General features: G+C 34.3%; 1 protein-coding gene across 1 annotated transcript in view; it reads left to right on the top strand.

The window, feature by feature from the left end:
* LOC121415570 (focadhesin-like) overlaps positions 1-18,805 on the top strand; it is a 57,467-nt gene that overhangs the window by 36,917 nt on the left and 1,745 nt on the right. Inside the window, exons 19-33 of the mRNA XM_041608834.1 lie at positions 499-721; positions 1,219-1,461; positions 2,036-2,263; positions 3,856-3,975; positions 5,499-5,621; positions 6,239-6,379; positions 8,076-8,178; positions 10,461-10,679; positions 12,344-12,477; positions 13,173-13,424; positions 14,745-14,831; positions 15,286-15,370; positions 16,070-16,266; positions 17,046-17,381; positions 18,588-18,666. Coding sequence (XP_041464768.1) covers positions 499-721; positions 1,219-1,461; positions 2,036-2,263; positions 3,856-3,975; positions 5,499-5,621; positions 6,239-6,379; positions 8,076-8,178; positions 10,461-10,679; positions 12,344-12,477; positions 13,173-13,424; positions 14,745-14,831; positions 15,286-15,370; positions 16,070-16,266; positions 17,046-17,381; positions 18,588-18,666 — 2,570 coding nt within the window. The remainder of the gene's footprint in view (positions 1-498; positions 722-1,218; positions 1,462-2,035; positions 2,264-3,855; positions 3,976-5,498; positions 5,622-6,238; positions 6,380-8,075; positions 8,179-10,460; positions 10,680-12,343; positions 12,478-13,172; positions 13,425-14,744; positions 14,832-15,285; positions 15,371-16,069; positions 16,267-17,045; positions 17,382-18,587; positions 18,667-18,805) is intronic.

Genomic DNA, 18,805 nt, shown 5'->3' with positions numbered 1-18,805 from the left:
CTTTTCTTTTTTTTGCTGCAGGAGTGTTTCACTTAATTTTTATCTAAAATTTTTACTCTTTAATTTTGTTATTTGTAGTGTATTAATGTATCGTGGTGACCCCTTTTATAAGCATCGCTTCTCCGGGGTCTCCGAACTATCTATTTGTTTGTTTTTTTCTGATACTTTTTTAATACTGTATATTGTACTGTTTTTATCCTTTTAATGGTTGAATAAATAAATGAATTGAATTACCATGGTGCAAGGAAAAGGGTCGCAAGAATGTCTTTTAAACTAAATTATCCTCTCATCCAATGTACCTTGTATTTGTGCTGGCTTAAGTTTAAGTCAGGTGTGGAATCGTTGTTTCACAATTATTTATAGAAGGCTATGAAATATATCACCATTTAAAAGATGATTTTACAGTTTAGTGATATTCCATTACCCAACTTTGCATTACTGTGCAGCGGTAATATTTCCAATAACCGTGTGGGATTTTGATTAAATATTCCATTGCAGACAAAACTCTGGTGCCAAGGGTAATGCAGTTCTTGCATTGGCTGGGTTGGCGCATGCTATGAGTGCTTACGTCATACAACTTGGAGAAGAAGCTACCATTAGCCAGAGGGCAGCCGCCCAGTACGAAGGTCATAAGTCATGGACGGCTAGGGTCATGGACTCTTTACAGGTTGCCATGGATACAACCTACACAGCTCAGTCAGTGTTTCGGTTTTGCCAGCATGTAAGTATCAAAATGTATGATTTAAATTCTAGCTCTTTTTTTCGTCCGTTGACAGTTATATTTTGCTTAAAAATGTGTTTTGAAAAAAAAAAGAAATTTTATTTGAAGCTTGCTCATTGAAAAAAAAAAATGTGATAAGTTCCAGGGCCCCAAAACCTCTAAATCTTTCTATTCACCTCCTCATTTATTTATGCACCTTGAGCACTCCACAGAGTGGATTTGGCACTTCATGAAAAAGTCACATTTATTATTATTATTATTGTTGTTATTACATTATATAGTCATTGATCACATTTGATTGTTACCTTAGAATTGATTGCACATAATGACCAATGCATTCTATTTCTTAAATCAGTCCTACAATCAATTACTGAGGATGTTACAGTGCAGTAAAAACAGGTACATAAGTCTACACACAGCTTCATGAAATGTCGAGACCATTATTTTATCCGAACACTTTCTGACATGTATTTGAATTGCATTGTTTTACTTTGCAGCACTCGCGTGACCATTCCCAGGCCACCGGTGAACAGCTTCGTTCCTGTGCAGCCCTTGCCCTTCCCTTGCTGGCCAGCCATCTCATGACCACGCCTACCAGTCTTGTCTCACAACTGATTGACAGGATAATGTTGTTAAGCTCCTCCCAACCGTCATCGGTGCCCATACACCATGGTGTTGGGATGGGAATGTTATTGGCTAGGCTGTGTGTTGAGCACTTCACTGACATGACGGGAACAGAGGTTTGTGTGAACAGTCCCCATTATCAATACGTTTCAGATTTTTACTAAACATGCATATGCATTGGTGCTGGCTATATAAAGAAATAAAACAAAATTGCCCACATCTTATTCGGTTGCGGATCTTTTGTTTAAGGCTTATTAGCTTGATAAGTATTATTGCATCTTAAATTTTTGAAAATATTAAAGAGGTCTGTATGGTCATGTTCATCTACATGTAAGTAAGGTACATTTAATAGTGGTTCAGACACAGATTCTGGTGTAGATATGCAACATGACAATGTCTGAAATAATATTCTTTTGACCATTCACAGAGAACTGGGTCCCATTTCATAAAGACTTTTTATAATAAATGCACAGTTTCTGGAAAAGCAAATTCCCTTAGCCAATTAGATTGAAGGGTTTCAATAGCTTTTAACTGTTATTGCAAATTTGTTGTCATAACAAGTTTTGTGAAATGGGCCCCTGGACATTTCCCCTCCTTGCAAGAGTGTTTCAAAGCCTATATCTAATGAGACAGTGACATTGATTGATGATTTCAGCATCTTTCTGTTTTGTTTTGTTTTTTTAATTCAAGGGTGAGAAAATCCTTTTCCGATACTTCGACAAGCTGGAGAACATGGTCTTGACTGAGAATAACAATCCTGATGATGGAGTGATTGGCTATACGCTGGGGTTGGGTGTCGCCCTCTCTGGTCTGACGCATGAAAGTACTACCCATGCTAAGGTCCATGTCTTGAAGATCAGAGAAGATTTATTGAAGAGAATTGAATGCCCTGGAGTCACTCCCAGTTGTCTCATACAAGTAAGACCTGGGCCCTGTCTTACAAAGAGTTGCAATTGATCCGATCAATCGCAACTATGGAGAGTCAGCAAAGCCAACATATAAAATGCATGTTTGTTTTTTAAAAAAATCTTGATATGAATGTATATCCATAAATTCATTGAATTTTTGACAATTTGGTGTGTTCTCCTTTGTTTACAAAGGACATTCTGATAATTTTCTGTAGAAAAAATTATGACACTGATGGATTTCCATAGAGTTATGACTGATTGGATCAATTGTAACTTTTTGGAAATCCATCAATACCATAATTTTTTTCTACAGGAAATTTGCACAATGCCCTTTGTAAACAAGTGACAATGACAGTGATTTTATTTCTTGACGGCTCCTCCTGGGGGCATAGAAGAAATATAACAACTTATAACAATGGCAATAATAGGCATAAGAAAAATACAATGGTAAAAAATAAATAAATAAAAAGAAAGAAAAAAAAAATCAAACATGATGATAACAAACATATGTACAATACAAGATCAATAACAGTAAAAGCACAGTAAGTTTTCAAGAAAACAATGAATGCATGAATATACATCATGGTTAGAAAAATAAAAAAAACATGCATAATAGATGTTGACGTTGCTGGCCGTCCATAGTTGTGATTGATCGGATCAATCGTAACTCTTTGTAACTCGGGGCCGTGGATTTCAGATTTCTTTTTACATTGACATGTGACAACCAAGTATCAGAATTTATGATTTTTTGGCGTGTATACTAGTTCTAGACATTGTTGATTCCTTTTATTTACTGGAAACTTTTGAATTGCAGTCCTATTTTTTTTTGTGAGATTTTTCACTAATCATAGATGGCGATCCTAGGAGGCTGTTCCCCCCTCCATTTTTTAAACAGAATTGTGCCCCCTCTATTTCTACAGCTTAACATTACTGTTATTTTTTATTTCTAGTAAGCAGTTTGGAGAGATTTTGTCCACCTGTCCAAAAGATTAATATTCATGTCCTTAATGATGGAATGCATACTTTCTTCTTTTTGAAAAATGTCAGTCATTTATGTTCCATACCTGATATGAACAAGAAATTTTGCACCCAGTTGTACATACTTGGTTGATTTGATGTGCGCAGAAGGAAGCATGGTCTAATATGTTTCTCCCCCCTCGGTACATGAAATCACCGCCACTATTAGATATGACATAATACATGCACTTGTACATTTTTTATTTCTAATTTGTGCTAAAGAAGTAATTCATGATTGCTTTTGTAAAGAATTATGAAAGATTCAAACTCGAATTGCAATTGATCTAAAGATCTTATCTCCTTACTACACAAAATCAGATCAATCACAATTTGATCTTGATTTGAATCTATCGCATTTCTATGTAAGACTTGACCCAGGTATTGATTTCGAATTATGATACAATGAGATTTAGTAAATTGGACTTTCTTTGATAATCTCAAACCTGTTTCTAGGTATATTGGTCTTGACAAGTTTATTTTGACACAGTTTCTCCTTTAAAGTTTTTTTTTATATTTCTTTTTTAAATTTTTCTATATTCTTCAATTATACTTGTCATACTTCTCTCAATTCTCTTTTTTGTATAGGCACAAGTTTTGTCTGTTGCCTTGGTTACTGCTGCATGTTATCAGGTTAATTACATCAACCCCAAAGAAGCTTTCCTTACTGTCAATACCCTGCAAAATCTTGCACAAAATAATCTCAAGGTAATTATTTACATGAACATGTCAAAATCTGTTTATAATAATAATAATAATCATTCACTTTTATATAGCACTTAATATATTGGAATGACATGTCTAAACGCCTTACAGATGTACCCTGGTCATCGGATTCAATCAGTCATTCCCGCACACAATGGGTGCACATCCTCCACTCCCTGGGAGTATTCCAGTCAGTCGCCAGTGAGGTGCACACAGTACTGGACAAGCTACAATGGCTTTCACATCCTACCTATATGAAGACCACTCTATCGTGGTCAGAAAAGTGATCTTGTGGTTTATGATAATGATGATTATGATAATAATAATACATATGACTTAGCTAGCATCTTTTCCATTTTGATTAAATGCCCAAGGTAATTTACAGCAAAATACAAGAGTAAAGATAAGTACAAGAAAAAGTGCATAACAATAGAGGAAAAAATTGTTTCTCTTGGTAATTCTCTGGAAGGAAATAGTGCAGTACCATGCGGAATAAATATTCAAACTTGTTTTTGACGATTTCTCATGAGAGAACAGAAAAGTGTTCTTCATAATCATGGGGTATTACCCCTCTTACATTATATGATAAGAATGATAAGAATGAAATATGGATTTGTTATAAGAAAATAACATTCCACTCAAATACCTTACAGAACCCTACCCATGTCAATGTCAATATACATTATGTATGGTGAACCCCGTTTATGAAGGCCACTTAACCCGTTGACTAGGTACTGAGTTCTTAGATTACCAAAGGCTTAATACAGCAATCATCTGGTTCCAGTGATCAGTGGGTTAAGTGAGATAAGAAAATAAGTCATGTGTGGGCAATTCCACACAGAGAGTTTATATGATCATCCTTGTATATGTGGGGGCTCTGAGCTTCACATGAAAGCTTGTAAAGATTTGAAATTATCACAGGTTTAGTTATTCATAGGATGAAGTAAAAATTAAGATAATTGGGTGTCAGATTTTAAAAAAGTTTGAATTGACCTTGTGCACAGATGTAGCCTTTATGGATAGGATGATTAAGTATGTGCCTCCATGAGGAATAACATTCAAATATTGGGCTTTGGATTTTAGTATTCTTCGGGGAATGGGGGTGTTTGAGTTGAATTCTAGGTGTTAAAAATCACGAAATGAATTTTAAAAGAATCGTAATGAAAATTATCACCTCTGCCAAATACTTCTGTTAGAAAATGAGTAACAAATTCAAACAAGGAATTTCGAAATAGGAAAAATTAGTTTCATAAATAATAAATATCTTAAAATTTATATATATATCAAAACTGACTGCAGTTATCCACATTGTGCTGCACTCGACCCAGGTGAGGTGAATGTGTACTTGGTAGGATTTTTTCTTGAATGCTTTAGCGCCTATTAATATGGCTGCTCAGCTACAGCCGGGGTAATAATATGATGCCAAGTATCAAAGCGCAGTTGAGTATAAGCACATAGTAACTGCGCTTTATAAATGAACATAATGCCACTTTTATTTGTTTTTGTTTTCAATTCTAACCCTCTAGTGTATCCCATATGCAGTAGGAACTGGTATTCTGATGTACAGCTTGACTAGACAAGGTCATCAAGAAGTGATTCCTCTCTACAATAATCAACAAGCAGTGCTACTCAGACAGCTCACAGACAAGGTGATTTATTCCAGTCCATGACTCGATATTGTCATCGGCCATTTTGCAGTTGTAACTGTGCATGAGCAGTAATAGGTCATTTGAAATAAACCATCAAGGTGGTCCACAATCCTCATATTCATTGATATAAGCTTCTGTGGTTTGATGGTAATTCATGTATTCATTTAAGAATATTCTTTTCATCTAATTAAAGCTGAAGCATAACAAAGTGTTCATGATCATTGGCATTTAACTGTAGCTGAAACAATATTCAATTTAAGCAGAAAACAAATGATTTCCAAATTTTATTTTATTTACTATTTAAATCATTGACATGCTTTGTACTGGCAAAATCAGTTCCATCAGTTTGTATCCGCCTGGTCATAGATTTCTGTGTGGAATTGAGAATGGGTTAACAGGTTTTATGGTCCAATATTTTTTAGCACATTTTTTCCTTTTTGATTTGAATATTCTTGTAATGTTAAGCTATGAATCTTTGAGGAGGGCCTTTGAGAAATGACAAATAAAAAGGCATAGGTGGGGCTAAAATATTTGAGCTAATATTTGTTTTGTATCTTTTGTTTAATTTTGTTTTGGTTAACAATGTATTATGTTTTCCTTTTTTCTGATTCCAATAGGAAAGCAGCATAGACCTGGTGAAGTCATCAGTAGCTGGACTAGTGGCCCTCTTAGTAGGACCAGGTCATCTCATCCACACAGAACAAAGACCAGGACCTGATCATCGTGGGCTCAGCTCTACAGTCAAGATGCTATGTCAGGTAAACTCATGCAGATGTAAGAAAAATTGACAAAATAATGATAAAATTTATTTTCTTACTGTGATATTATAAATGCTTATATTAAAACACTTAATTTTGTACAAAAAAACAAACAATTTAAACAACCTAATTAAAGACAATTTTTTTAGTTTGAAAGTCTTTCTTCAGAGTGAGTTAATCATGGAATATTGTCTTAAAGGGATTGTCCAAGTAGAGTAGAATTCACTGAGCAAAACACTGAAATTTCATCAAAATCGGATTGAAAAAAAAATATTAATATTAAAAAGTATTAATTGGGTGGGCTGATGATCTCACATCCCCACTTTCCGTTTTCATATGTTAATATTTCATAAAATAATTTTTTTTTCATGATCTCATATTTGTGTGAATAATATGTCTCCCTTATAATGAAATAAGTTGCAGCAATGAATATCTAATGCACTAAATCAGTTGTCAATCCAATTTTTCTAGTTCTTGGTGGACAAAATTTGAATAAACCTAATTTCATATACCTGGTAATAAAATACAGAAGAACAAGTGGGATGTGACATCATCAGCCTACCTAATGAATATTCATGACGACTGTTTTTACAAAATATTACTAAACTTTAAAATTTGATAACTTTGTTATTTGTTATCCGATTTTAATGAAATTTTCGGCATATTGTTCAGTGAATTCTACTCTATTTATTAAGCTATAAATACTTTCAGCCCAGACCATCCCTTTAATTGTGGTCAATAGAGAATTGATAATATTATATGTAAATTGACCAATGTTACATCAAATTGTGCAATATTTAGTTTGCTGAAATAATGAGTAAAAACATGTAGAATAATAGCTTGTTAAAGGCAGACTGCTAAAATTTGAAAACCTGTTAAACTAGCAGATGTGCATTAACATTGTCACTTACAGTAAATGTCACTGCTCTATTATTGAGAGAGAGGGGGGGGGACTAGGTCACTCAATAATTGAAGTAAATTGATTGACAGGTTGTAGCTTCAACAGGACATGCTTGTCTGTAATATACACAGGAAGGTATGTAATATACACTAGCACCTGTGTAATATACCCTGACAGGTATGCTGGACAATAGAAACCTTGTAGATTACAGGAGGTAGGAAATCTACAAGAAATAACTGAGAAGTTGGTTTCATGCTGGAGCTGTAAACAAGGAGGAATGTAATTTACAATAAGCCAGTGACCTAATTCAAGTGACATTGATTAAACTGATAACTTTTGATATTGTAGAGAGGATAGGGCTTTAGAGTTGTGTAATGAGCCTGCACTAAATGTGAGTTTATGGAAATCGTGTGTTCTAGTGAAATCATTCAGTCTCCACAGGTTAACACCAAGTCAAATCTTGTGTATTGCCTCTTGACATTATGCCAGTTTTTTTGTCTAAAAATACAGGATTATTTTAAAACCTGTTTGATGTATACATTTTCTCCTTATTTCGCAATTACATGATTAAACTTACTATTCAAATTTTTTTTAATTAAAAAAAAACTTCATGAAGATATTTGAGGCACGCTTGCATTTATATAGCAGCGTTTCGTGATATCAGATGAAAGTTGCATGAAATATGCTTTATTGAGACTAATATAATTTTACAAGTAGAATTATCTGGTAGAAAGTAAAAACCCATTGTTGCCCATATAGTTAATGACTTTGGGATTTTATTTGTTTGATCTTTAGCTATTATCAGACACATCAGATTTGAAACTTCAGCATTCATTGCCATGGTTACTTGGGTATTTGTACATGGGATCTACAGATGTGATGGAGACAAGATCATCTGGTAAGATAAACTTTCAGGTTTGGACTAAATTAATCAAAGAAACTAAGGAGAACCAGTAATTTCTGATTTTTTTCTTGCTGAAGATTTTTTTAATTTTTTTTTTTATGTTTAAGATGTTACCAACGTTTTACCTGATCTTCTGAGTGAGAAATGCACTTGATACTTTTCCAATATGAACCATGAAATTGAAATTGTTGAATTATTTTATATTTCTCTATGTATTTTTCTTACAGTAAGTTTATTTTATTTTGCCCCATACCCCTAAGCACCTTTTATGTCACATGCCTTAAATATGCTTCAATTAAAGTATAAAGGATATTTGGATTCAATTGCCTGTACTTATCTCACCACTAATAAAGCATTTTGGTCAAGGCAATGCAAACCAAAGAAACTTGGGGTTTTCAAAAAGATTAAAGACTGAGTGAAAATAGCACTTTAACCCATTGGGTGCAACAGGCTTCCACAGAAGCCCAGCGAGTCGTTCACTTAGTTACGACAGGCTTCTACAGAAGCCGAAATTTGTTTGGTTTAATTCAATGAAGTTTTTCAACTTTCTTGTAATTGTTATGTACTAAAATTTCTGCCACTATTTCCTTTATAAACCTATTTCGATAACAATGAAAAAAATATACAGCTACGTGGGGGAAAAATCGCGAAAATAGCATATCATTTCAATTTTACCCGATGAAAGTCTGAGTAAAAATGGCACTTTAAAGCCTCACTCATACGTGGTGTGTGGTATACAACACATCACCTCATTGGTTAGATTGTGCAAATGAGATACATTTTATGTAGTATTAATCAGTAAATTGTTTATTGCCACCTCTTCCGCTCATTGCAGGATCTTCCTTCAATTTGTCTAATTCCATTTCGTCCAACATTTGGTCCAATAATCACTTTGCCTTATCACCAGTTCGTCTGCAACCATTTCATCTCATAACTAGATGGTCTGATACCCATTTTATTTTCATTTATCTCACCCAATTAACACTGAGTCCAATTAGACCAAATGGAATATGGACTGAATGGCCATTGGACCAACTGTGTATTAGATGAAATGGTGAGTGGACGAAATGGCAATTAGACCATGTGGATAGTGGACAAACTGATGGTAGACCAAATGATAGTAGACGACGCGTTGGTAATTGGAAGAATTGGCTTAAGACCTATCAGAAATAAACAGTATTATACAACTTCCAAGAATGTGCTGTAATCTGATTGGTCCAAATCGCATCGCATGATATTCAGCGAATTGAACAATTGCACCCAAAATGCAGTATCCTGCTCTGATGTCAGAGTGCAGGATAGTGTGAGTTCTGGAATTATCTAGAAATATCTAGAATTTAGACCAATATATAGCATTCGGGGCAACTCGGTAACATGGGTGAGGGAGGGGGGGGTTGTATAAAACAAACAATACACGCATTCTTGTGCATAGAGGACCTAAATAATGAACTCTGTGCTCAACTTGCCAAATGGATTTACCGAACTCGGTCGTGCAGACCTTGGTGCAGTATCCATTGGCTCTTCTCGCACATCGTTCATTATTTGGCCCTGCATGCATGCGCTTACGTGCATTATTTGAATCAATGTGATTACGTGTTTAATGCATTCACATTTAAATATGACATTTACTCAGACTTAATTCTTTGTGAAAAACCCCAGTACCCTTCGTCTGCATCGCCTTGACCAAAATGCTTAGTGGTGTGATAAGTTCAGGCATTTGAATCCAAATATCCTTTATATTTCAATTTAAGTATATTTAAGGCATGTGACATAACAGATGCTTTATTACTTACTGTAAGAAAAATCCATATAGAAATATGAGATAGTTTCAACAACTTCAATTTTCATTGTTCATAATTGGATAGAAAATGTTACAATGAGAATGGTGCTGTCTGTGGCATTCATATGAATTTAGTTTTGTTTTATCAGTGATGATTTGTGTTTGAATATTGTTTGTGATGTTAATTGTTTGATATTCCTGAGGTTGAAATACTTTCATGCACTCACCAGTTTATTTATACTTCTGAATAAAATGTGCAGTTTGCTTTGACACATAAAAAACATCCTTTCCAATATACCCTACCAATATTTGTGTAATTATTGGTTAAGATTTGAAACCTAACACTAAAAACCCAACAAAAAATATTTAATAATTTTGGTACTCAAAGACACTGAAATCTTTACAAGTTTGATATATGTAAATGCCTAATTAGTTTGCTTGAAGATTTGAGATCAAACTTTAGAACTCTGAAATTCCATTCACACCCTCTTTTCAGTTCCATCCAACTATAGCAACCTGGATGAAAGCAGCCTCCTGAGGGCAGCAGTGGACTTGTTGATTAATGCAGGGAGGCTAGGTAGTGAGGTGATCCCTTCTCAACATGTACTCACTGTATTGAAAGTATTGCATGAATGTTCTGCAAGCTGTAATAAGGCATTACCACCAATCAATTGGGCCGTGGTCCTCAACCCTATTATGAGAAACAGCACCTATGGTAAGAAATTCCTCAATAAATTTCACAACTTCATTTTCATATCAGAGTTAAACCATATTGCAACCCCATTTGAATATTACCACCCCAATGTGTGGAATACTATCAGATCAAAAAGAAATCCTATTTTAATATGCTGTTAGTCTTATGTGTTGTTTGTTGATAATGATATACAAGATTTTATATATAATTAAACACAACCTTTTCTCCTTTGCTACAGTTTGATGCAATCAGGCGCGGATCCGAAGGAGGGGGGGGCACAGGGGGCATGTGCCCCCCTTTTGAGAAGCAAAATTAACATTTGTAATGTAAAAATGCCATGAAAACCGAGGTGTGCCCCCTCAGTTTGTGGTTGAAAACATTTTTTTTGGGGGGGGGGCTTGTCAAAATTTTCCTCCAAAAATTTGCCCTCCCCCTTTTGGAAAATCCTGGATACAATTATCATAATTGCTTTTAATGATGTTGATTGGAGAAATTTTGTAAAGTGCTCATAATTTTGAACATGATTACTATGACTGACATTGTAATAAAGAACATATAAGATTCTATAGATAGAGTAAAAAGAATAGACTAATCTTTATCATTTATAACATTTTGTAAGAGCTTTAGAGTTGTGTCTAATTGCACAATCGATAATATATTTTATATATATATATATATATATATTTATTTTATGTTAAATGGCCCCACATTATTAATTCATGTCACACACGACAATCTTAACGTAGCACTATTCAAGAATTCATTTAAAGGACAAGTCCACCCCAGCAAAAAGTTGATTTGAATAAAAAGAGAAAAATAAAACTAGAATAATGCTGTAAATTTCATCAAAATCGGATATAGAATAAGAAAGATATGACATTTTATAGTTTTGATTATTTTTCACAAAAAAGTGATATGCACAACTCAGTGACATGCAAATGAGACAGTCGTTGATGTCCCTCACTCACTATTTCTTTTGTTTTTTATTGTTTGAATTATACAATATTTCATTTTTTACAGATTTGACAATAAAGATCAACTTGACTGAACCATGTAATATCAAACAATGCTAATTCCACATGTTCAGGGAGGAATTAATCTTTGTTTCACTTGACAATGGGGAGAAAATTAGAATATTTCATATTTTATATAATAAATACAAAAGAAATAGTGAGTGGATGACATCACCAGTCTCCTCATTTGCATACCGATATAAAACTTTGAAATGTCATAACCTATTTTACATCCAACTTTGATGAAATTTTTAGTATTATGTTTGTTGGATTTTTCTCTTTTTATTCAAGTCAACTTTTTTGCTGTGGTGGACTTGTCCTTTAATAATAATTGTACATTTATATCGCGCAATTTCTATGTATACATGTATATACTCAACTGCGCATTACAATAATGCTATTATTATTACTGCCTTCAAGGGCTCTGGCTTTTGAGGTATATCTTTGTACCGGGTACCCATTCACCTCACCTGGGTTGAGTGCAGCACAATGTGGGTAAATTTCTGGCTAAAGGCAAACACGCCATGGCTGGGAATCAAACCCACGTCCCTCAGATTGAAAGATAAAGAGTCATAACCACTACACCATGTCGCCCCCACCTTACAGAGTATCATAGTTAATTGGCTAACATCCAACTCTATTACTTTTATACCTCTCTTCTTTTTTGTTTAGCAAATGGTGCAATCTACTGTGAATGTATGAAGCTAGCTGTCGGACAATGTAGAATTGTTAGGTCAGCGGCGTTACAGAGCACAGCAAGTTTTGTATCATCTTGGCTGTCACCGTCTGTGTATCGGACTATCAAGGTAATGGATCATTCTATAGCTATATGGTTTACCTAACTGGTTAAGTAATTCTTAGTTTTACTGGATGATTTGCAAACTAGCTATTGCCATTTACCCGACTTTTGGTTTCACTAATTGCTTGTTTATCTAATGACTTGGTCTACTAAATTTTGATTTGGTTTATTGTTTCCGTATAAAAGATGGCTACCAGTTTCTTGGTTTGATTATGATCATTATAATTGACTGCTTTCCTGCGATCCTTTTAACTAACTGCTGGAGCATTTATCTGTGGATTAGCATGTTTTATTAGAAGAAGGATTTTACAGACAAAAATATGTTAGGAGTTTATAATTCTTTTTTTGAAAGTTACTTATGACTCATGTTTTTTTTTCATTTGATATTCCAAATTACAGTTTTATATCTTTTATTCCATATAAATCAAGGCCACTAAATTGATTATCTATTTTATCTGGTTGACAGGTTTAATGAATGATACAAAAGTCAAAATTTGATTTCTCCTTATTAAAGTTATTTTTTTAAATATGCTTTTAGAAGGCATGGTTATTTTTTTCTTTTGTTTTGACTAGATTATAGGCAGGAACCACACTTGTTCCTGTATCAGTTGCATTTGATATATTGTACTAAGAATGCATTTAAAAATAGAAGTATTTAATTTGGAACTGCTATTATTTTGTGATTTTCTCCCTCAAATACAGGAAAGTTGCGAGAAATACCTTTTCCAATCTCTACACATCCTTGTGAGCTGCATACCTCTCAAAACTCTAGAAGCCTTCCTCACTGGCCAATTGGTTTGCTTGTTTCAGCATTCCAACACACACTTCACCCAATGTATTGCAGCACTGTATGGACTGAAATTAGCTGCTGAGGTTAAAGACCCAGCTCAAGGAGTTGTCAATTTACTGATCGAGACTGCTCAGAAGATTTTTGCAATCTTGCCGTTTGATAAGGTACAAATAATTGTAGTATTGCTGTTATCTACTTCACAAAGATTTGTGTAATTCTGAATAAGAATCCTCTTGATTTCCCACATGTTTTAGAGAAAAAGAGAAAATTTGAGCATTGTGAATTTTTGGTCTTTTTTAGATCCTGATCCCAGCCAATGTTAATTTTTTCAATTTCAATTTCAAATTATTTACCATCTTTAAAAATAAGTGTACATAAAAATCTGACATGAAATACAAATGGAGGGATACCCAAAATAAGCACCGTGCTTGTAAGCAGGGTCCCAACATACACTAAACATTTGAGGTTAACATTATAATACAAATTATACATTAAAAATGCATATGTAACAATAAAACACACACTTGTATGTGTACACATAAATTAGAGAGAGAGAGATAGTAGAAAGAGTGGGGAGATAGATAGGAAGGTTAATATAAAGTGTATTATTATTACCCTCAGTTGAATCTCATTTTTCATGAAAATATTGCTGAAATATTCATGGAAATTATTTCACCATTTGGTTGCAATTTACTGTACTTAGGTCCCATTGTAAAAAAAAAGTGTGCTTCAACGCAAAGCAATCACAAGCTTCAACTTCTGAATGGTTTGAAAAGAAATTGTAATAAGTTATATACTAGAAGTTGCATGTGATTGAAATTTTTATGCACTATGGCCATCGTCAATGTATTGCCACATTTAATAGGTACAATGAGAGGTTCCGTACATGAACAATGAGTTTTACACTCGAGGGCTGTTTTCATGAAACTGTTCACAGAGTTAAATATTGATTTACAAATAACTGGAAGTTTGTGCTAAATATGTTTCACAATCATTTCAATTCACATTAGCTAAACTTGAAATTTGATCATAGATTAAACTGTTTGTTGGTAACAAGGCAATATCAAGGCAAAGCTTATTTGTCAAAATTCTAATTGGGTTGCATGAAATTTTATATCAAAACACAAAGGACACTTTAGAGTATCTAATTTATCACAAAAATATATACCTATCGCATGATAAATTTTGTGTAACTTAAGAAAGAGTTAATAGAACAGCCTTTGGGATTTATTCACTAGATGACATCATTTTATCAAGGAATCATATCAAGAAGATTTGTTCATTCAGAATAAAACTATTGATGGCTTTTATTGCTTGTGTATTCATCTTCGTTTATTTCAGTGGCATGAAAAGTCAATTGGAACATCATAACAGAGCCCCTTAAGTGTACATTTTTTACTCCTACCATTGGTAATTTAAATGATTGAGAATATTAATTGCAATTATTTCATGCAATCATTATCAATTCTTTTATTTGTATTTAGGAGTACCATTGCCTGCTCCTAGCCCATTTTGCTGAATTTATCAAACACCTTCCTATGGAGTTCTTAGAGGATGTAACTAGGATAAAGGTAAGTAACATGCAAAAGGCCAGTCTAGCGGCAATTATTTGGTGAATAACTGATTCAGAATACAATATATTATGGGGAACCATGTCGGGTGAGCTTACATTGGTTATTTTCATAGCAAGAACAGGAAGGAAAAGAAGGTCATTACTAACATGAAAGTACATGTATCTTGTTTTCATAATATCAAGTAATTGTTTGAGGGATTCAATTTCAAACTTCACTTGTGTGTATGTAAAGGAGTGAAGCTGATCTGATGAGGTTTTGGGAGCCAAGGTCAAATGTTATTTGAAAATTTTAGTTGTTGGCTTTTTAATATATCTCTGATCTGGCAAAGAATCCCTCTTGTCCAAAGACAGACTCACTTTGTATTTCAAGTTGTCATGAGAGGCAGCAGTTTTATTTTGTTGAAATAATGTTACATAACTGAAGATAATGAATTCATTCGTTGATTTTGCAGGGCAATCTGTTGAAAGCAAGTTTTATACGAGGATACTTGGTCAAACAAGGTTTACATCCTGTGCATTGGTTGAATGACTGTATAGGTGAGTCAAGAAAAACACAATAAATATATTTTTTTTAATCATTACAGTTGTTTTGAATTTTACACTTTTATCAATTATGTAATCCATAGAAAGCTATGTAGTATAAAGACCAGGGCAGGTATTCTGTATGTTTTGTAACATGATTTCATTGCCGTAGTGATTAGAAATGCATATGGTTGATTTGCTTGCTGGTCCAAAATTTATCGCAAGAACGCCTTCCATTTTAAAATGCTGTTTGCAATAATGAAGATAAAGATAAAAGGCAAATTAATTTTCAGAATACGTATCCAGAGATCTCTGCTATACATATATGTCCTTAAATGTTATTGGAAATTATCAAATAGAATTTCACAACTTTTATATATTATACAGTCAACTATTTAGAAGACCTGTTTCATATGTCTTATTATTGCCTACTTATTTAGCGTATTTTCAGTCCAGATTTATCAATTGGATCATACCTCAGTTACATCTTAAAAAAATAATCTGCACACTTGCAGCTAAATAGTCCCTCTTCATTCATGCAGAGTTGCCTGTAACAATTTAGGTTTGTTTTTATGCAGGAGTAGTCATCTATATCAGTCCCCTAGTTTTTAAGGACAAATCCACGATATCAAATTATTGAAACTTGATATGCATTATTTATTGATTTGCGTAATGTGGAAATTAAGCTATAATTTTCTTTGTGTATGTTGTCAGATGAGGCGATGAATGTCGGGAGCAAGTCAGAGCAGTCCATCCTTCTATGGTTCCTGATGATATCCCTTGGGCAGACACCTTCTAAGCTCCCGGTCAGAGAGAGGGAAGCATGGCTACAACAGCTTATGAATCTCTTGAAGACCATTGCTTTCGGCAGAGAATCAACACTATCTGACTGCTCGCGTGAACCTCGTCAGGTGCTTATACTGTATTGTTCAGAGTCCAGTAACACATACATGTAGCTCTGCAACTGATCATTGAAATTGAAATTGAAAAGGTTTTATTCAAAATCATTGCACGTTGCAGCCAACAGGCTGAATTGTGTACAATTTACAGGTATATACATGTATAAATAGATGATTTAAAAACATCAAAACTTGAAATGATTAAGAGAATATAATGCAACTTAACAAAAGAACAAATAGAAGACTGAAAGGTGGTGGTGGTGGAAGAAATCTTATTGACAAACATTGCCACTCAAATTCAAACAATGAAAACATAGCTTTAAGCAAGTAACAAAAGAACTAAAGACAGGAGGGTGTCCGGGGACGAGCGAGCAGTCAAGTTCAATGCACAGCTCCAGCCAGGGAATGCCAATCCCTCAACAACACCATTCAACCTGGGCAATGGAATTGGTTATTCAAATCCATTGCTCAGGCGGAACTTAGGGTCAGCTTACCCCACTGGAGCTAATTTACATGATTGATCGCCCATAATGACCAATGATCAAGAGTAAAAATCAACCCTATGATCAAGTTCTATAGCTTTGTGTTAGTCAGATTTGTGATAGTGAGATTTTCTCTCTCAAGTTTATTTTTTTTTTGTTATTGCTGTTGTTATTTGATATGAAATCTTAAAACATTTGTGTCCAGACACCTAGTGTAATGCAGTATACTTTGTGTACTTAATGTTTTTATGATTTGTTTCCTTGTTTGGGCCCACTTTTAAACTCTCAATTTTCTTTGTATTTTTCTAGCGAATCAACTTTTTACTAGAAGTTTTTGCCATCTCCATTGTTACCTGGGCATCTCCCGAGTATACCCACCTTTGTGGTCCCCACCCCCATCACTATGGCACGGATGGAACCACCCAAGGAACTGACCAATCAGCAGCAGCTACTGAAGGAGAAGAGGAGGAACAGTCCTCCACAGAGTTCTGTGAGAGCCCTGATTGGCTGAAGCAAGTCAATGAGAATAGTCCACTTGGATGCGGGGAGTATGGGAAGCAGACTTTGGAGAGGGTGAAATCGTATTTGCCTAGTGCTTTGTGTAGACTGGTCAGCATGGCCCCCTGGGATGGTATGAGAGGCAAGGTATGATCATTATTTGTTGCAATTCTACTTTCATTTCTTCCAGTCAGTAATGAGTTATACTTATATCCCCCCCTCCCACATTCCCTCTCATCTGTTATTTATACTACCCGTGTTTGAAGATGCATGTTACATTTAATGGATTTCGATGGCGCCCTACTGGCATTATGCTCTTTATTTTGAGCTCTCATTTTGTCTTGATTTTGCTCATTTTTTCATTGTTTGTACAAGTTTTCTGACTTTTGGATCACATAATTTACATAATAGGTTTGTGTATCCTTTAGGAAATGATACAATACTTTGTACGAAAACTTCATATGTAACTTGAATGTTTGTAAAATTGATCACAACATGGCCTTTGGCTGCGGTAATCTTTTAATAAACCATTTTATCTATCTATCTTATCTAAGACTGTTCACTCCCTCTCTCTATCAATAAATCAATTTGATTGGAGACATGTATGAAGGATAGTTGCCATACATTATTTTAAAAATAACCTGCTATTCTTCTTAGGGTAAGGGAAGCCCTTTTGGTTGGTCCACCTGTACATTCCAAGTCTCTTGATTATGGAGGAACCCAAGGTTGCACTGATTCAGTTCACTCGTTCGTAAGGCTTAAGTTGCACCTATTCTTTAAGATGAAAGTGTAGATATATCATGTAACTTCATGTAAACAAAACATCACCTTTTCACATGTGTGGAGAAATAATGCGCAATTTGATAAATTGATCAGAAGTTGACTGATACAAAATCAGCTCACATTCTCATGAATATCAATACCGGGTGACAAAAATGTATCACAGATATGTTACCTAAAATATTACCCCAAAAAAATTCTTATAGCCAGATAATCAAGAGACATCCTGGTCACATTTCAGTTCTTTTTCTTGAAAAAAAAATAATGAAGCTGTTACAAAGGGCAGACACAGTGTTATTATAGCCTTCTTTTGAACTCTCCTGTACACTTTACAGTTTTTGAGATACTTCATACATATACAAGACTAGACATTATCCTGAAAGGCATGTTTCAAAGCTAAAAAAAATCTACTCCCTTTACAAGGGCATGCTTTATGCAGGATACAGAACTTTTTCCTAAGTTACTCCTTAAAAACATTGAAAAGGCAATTTGAAACCTAAAATCATTGTTCTCTTTTCCCAAAACAAGCTTTCCATTTTAATGGGAATGTTATTAATGATTTGTTTTATTTAGATCATTGAGTGGTTGATCAACATGGGTATTGACAGCAAACCTGAGCTGGTTACAGACCCAATGAGAAGAGAACTAAGAGGTAACAAAAAATACAAACTTATAAAGCTACATGGTGTGGCATAACTCATCATTGTGTTATGTGCAAAGACAATGAGATATAAGACTTTAAAAACGATTCTGCCTGTGCAACATTTTTATGTTGCAAAGTAACAAAAGCT

This window comes from Lytechinus variegatus, chromosome 5 (assembly GCF_018143015.1).
Source record: "Lytechinus variegatus isolate NC3 chromosome 5, Lvar_3.0, whole genome shotgun sequence".
Taxonomy (NCBI): Eukaryota; Metazoa; Echinodermata; class Echinoidea; order Temnopleuroida; family Toxopneustidae; genus Lytechinus; species Lytechinus variegatus.
Note: the sequence above shows the minus strand (reverse complement) of the source record. Positions and strands in the feature narration are given on the sequence as shown.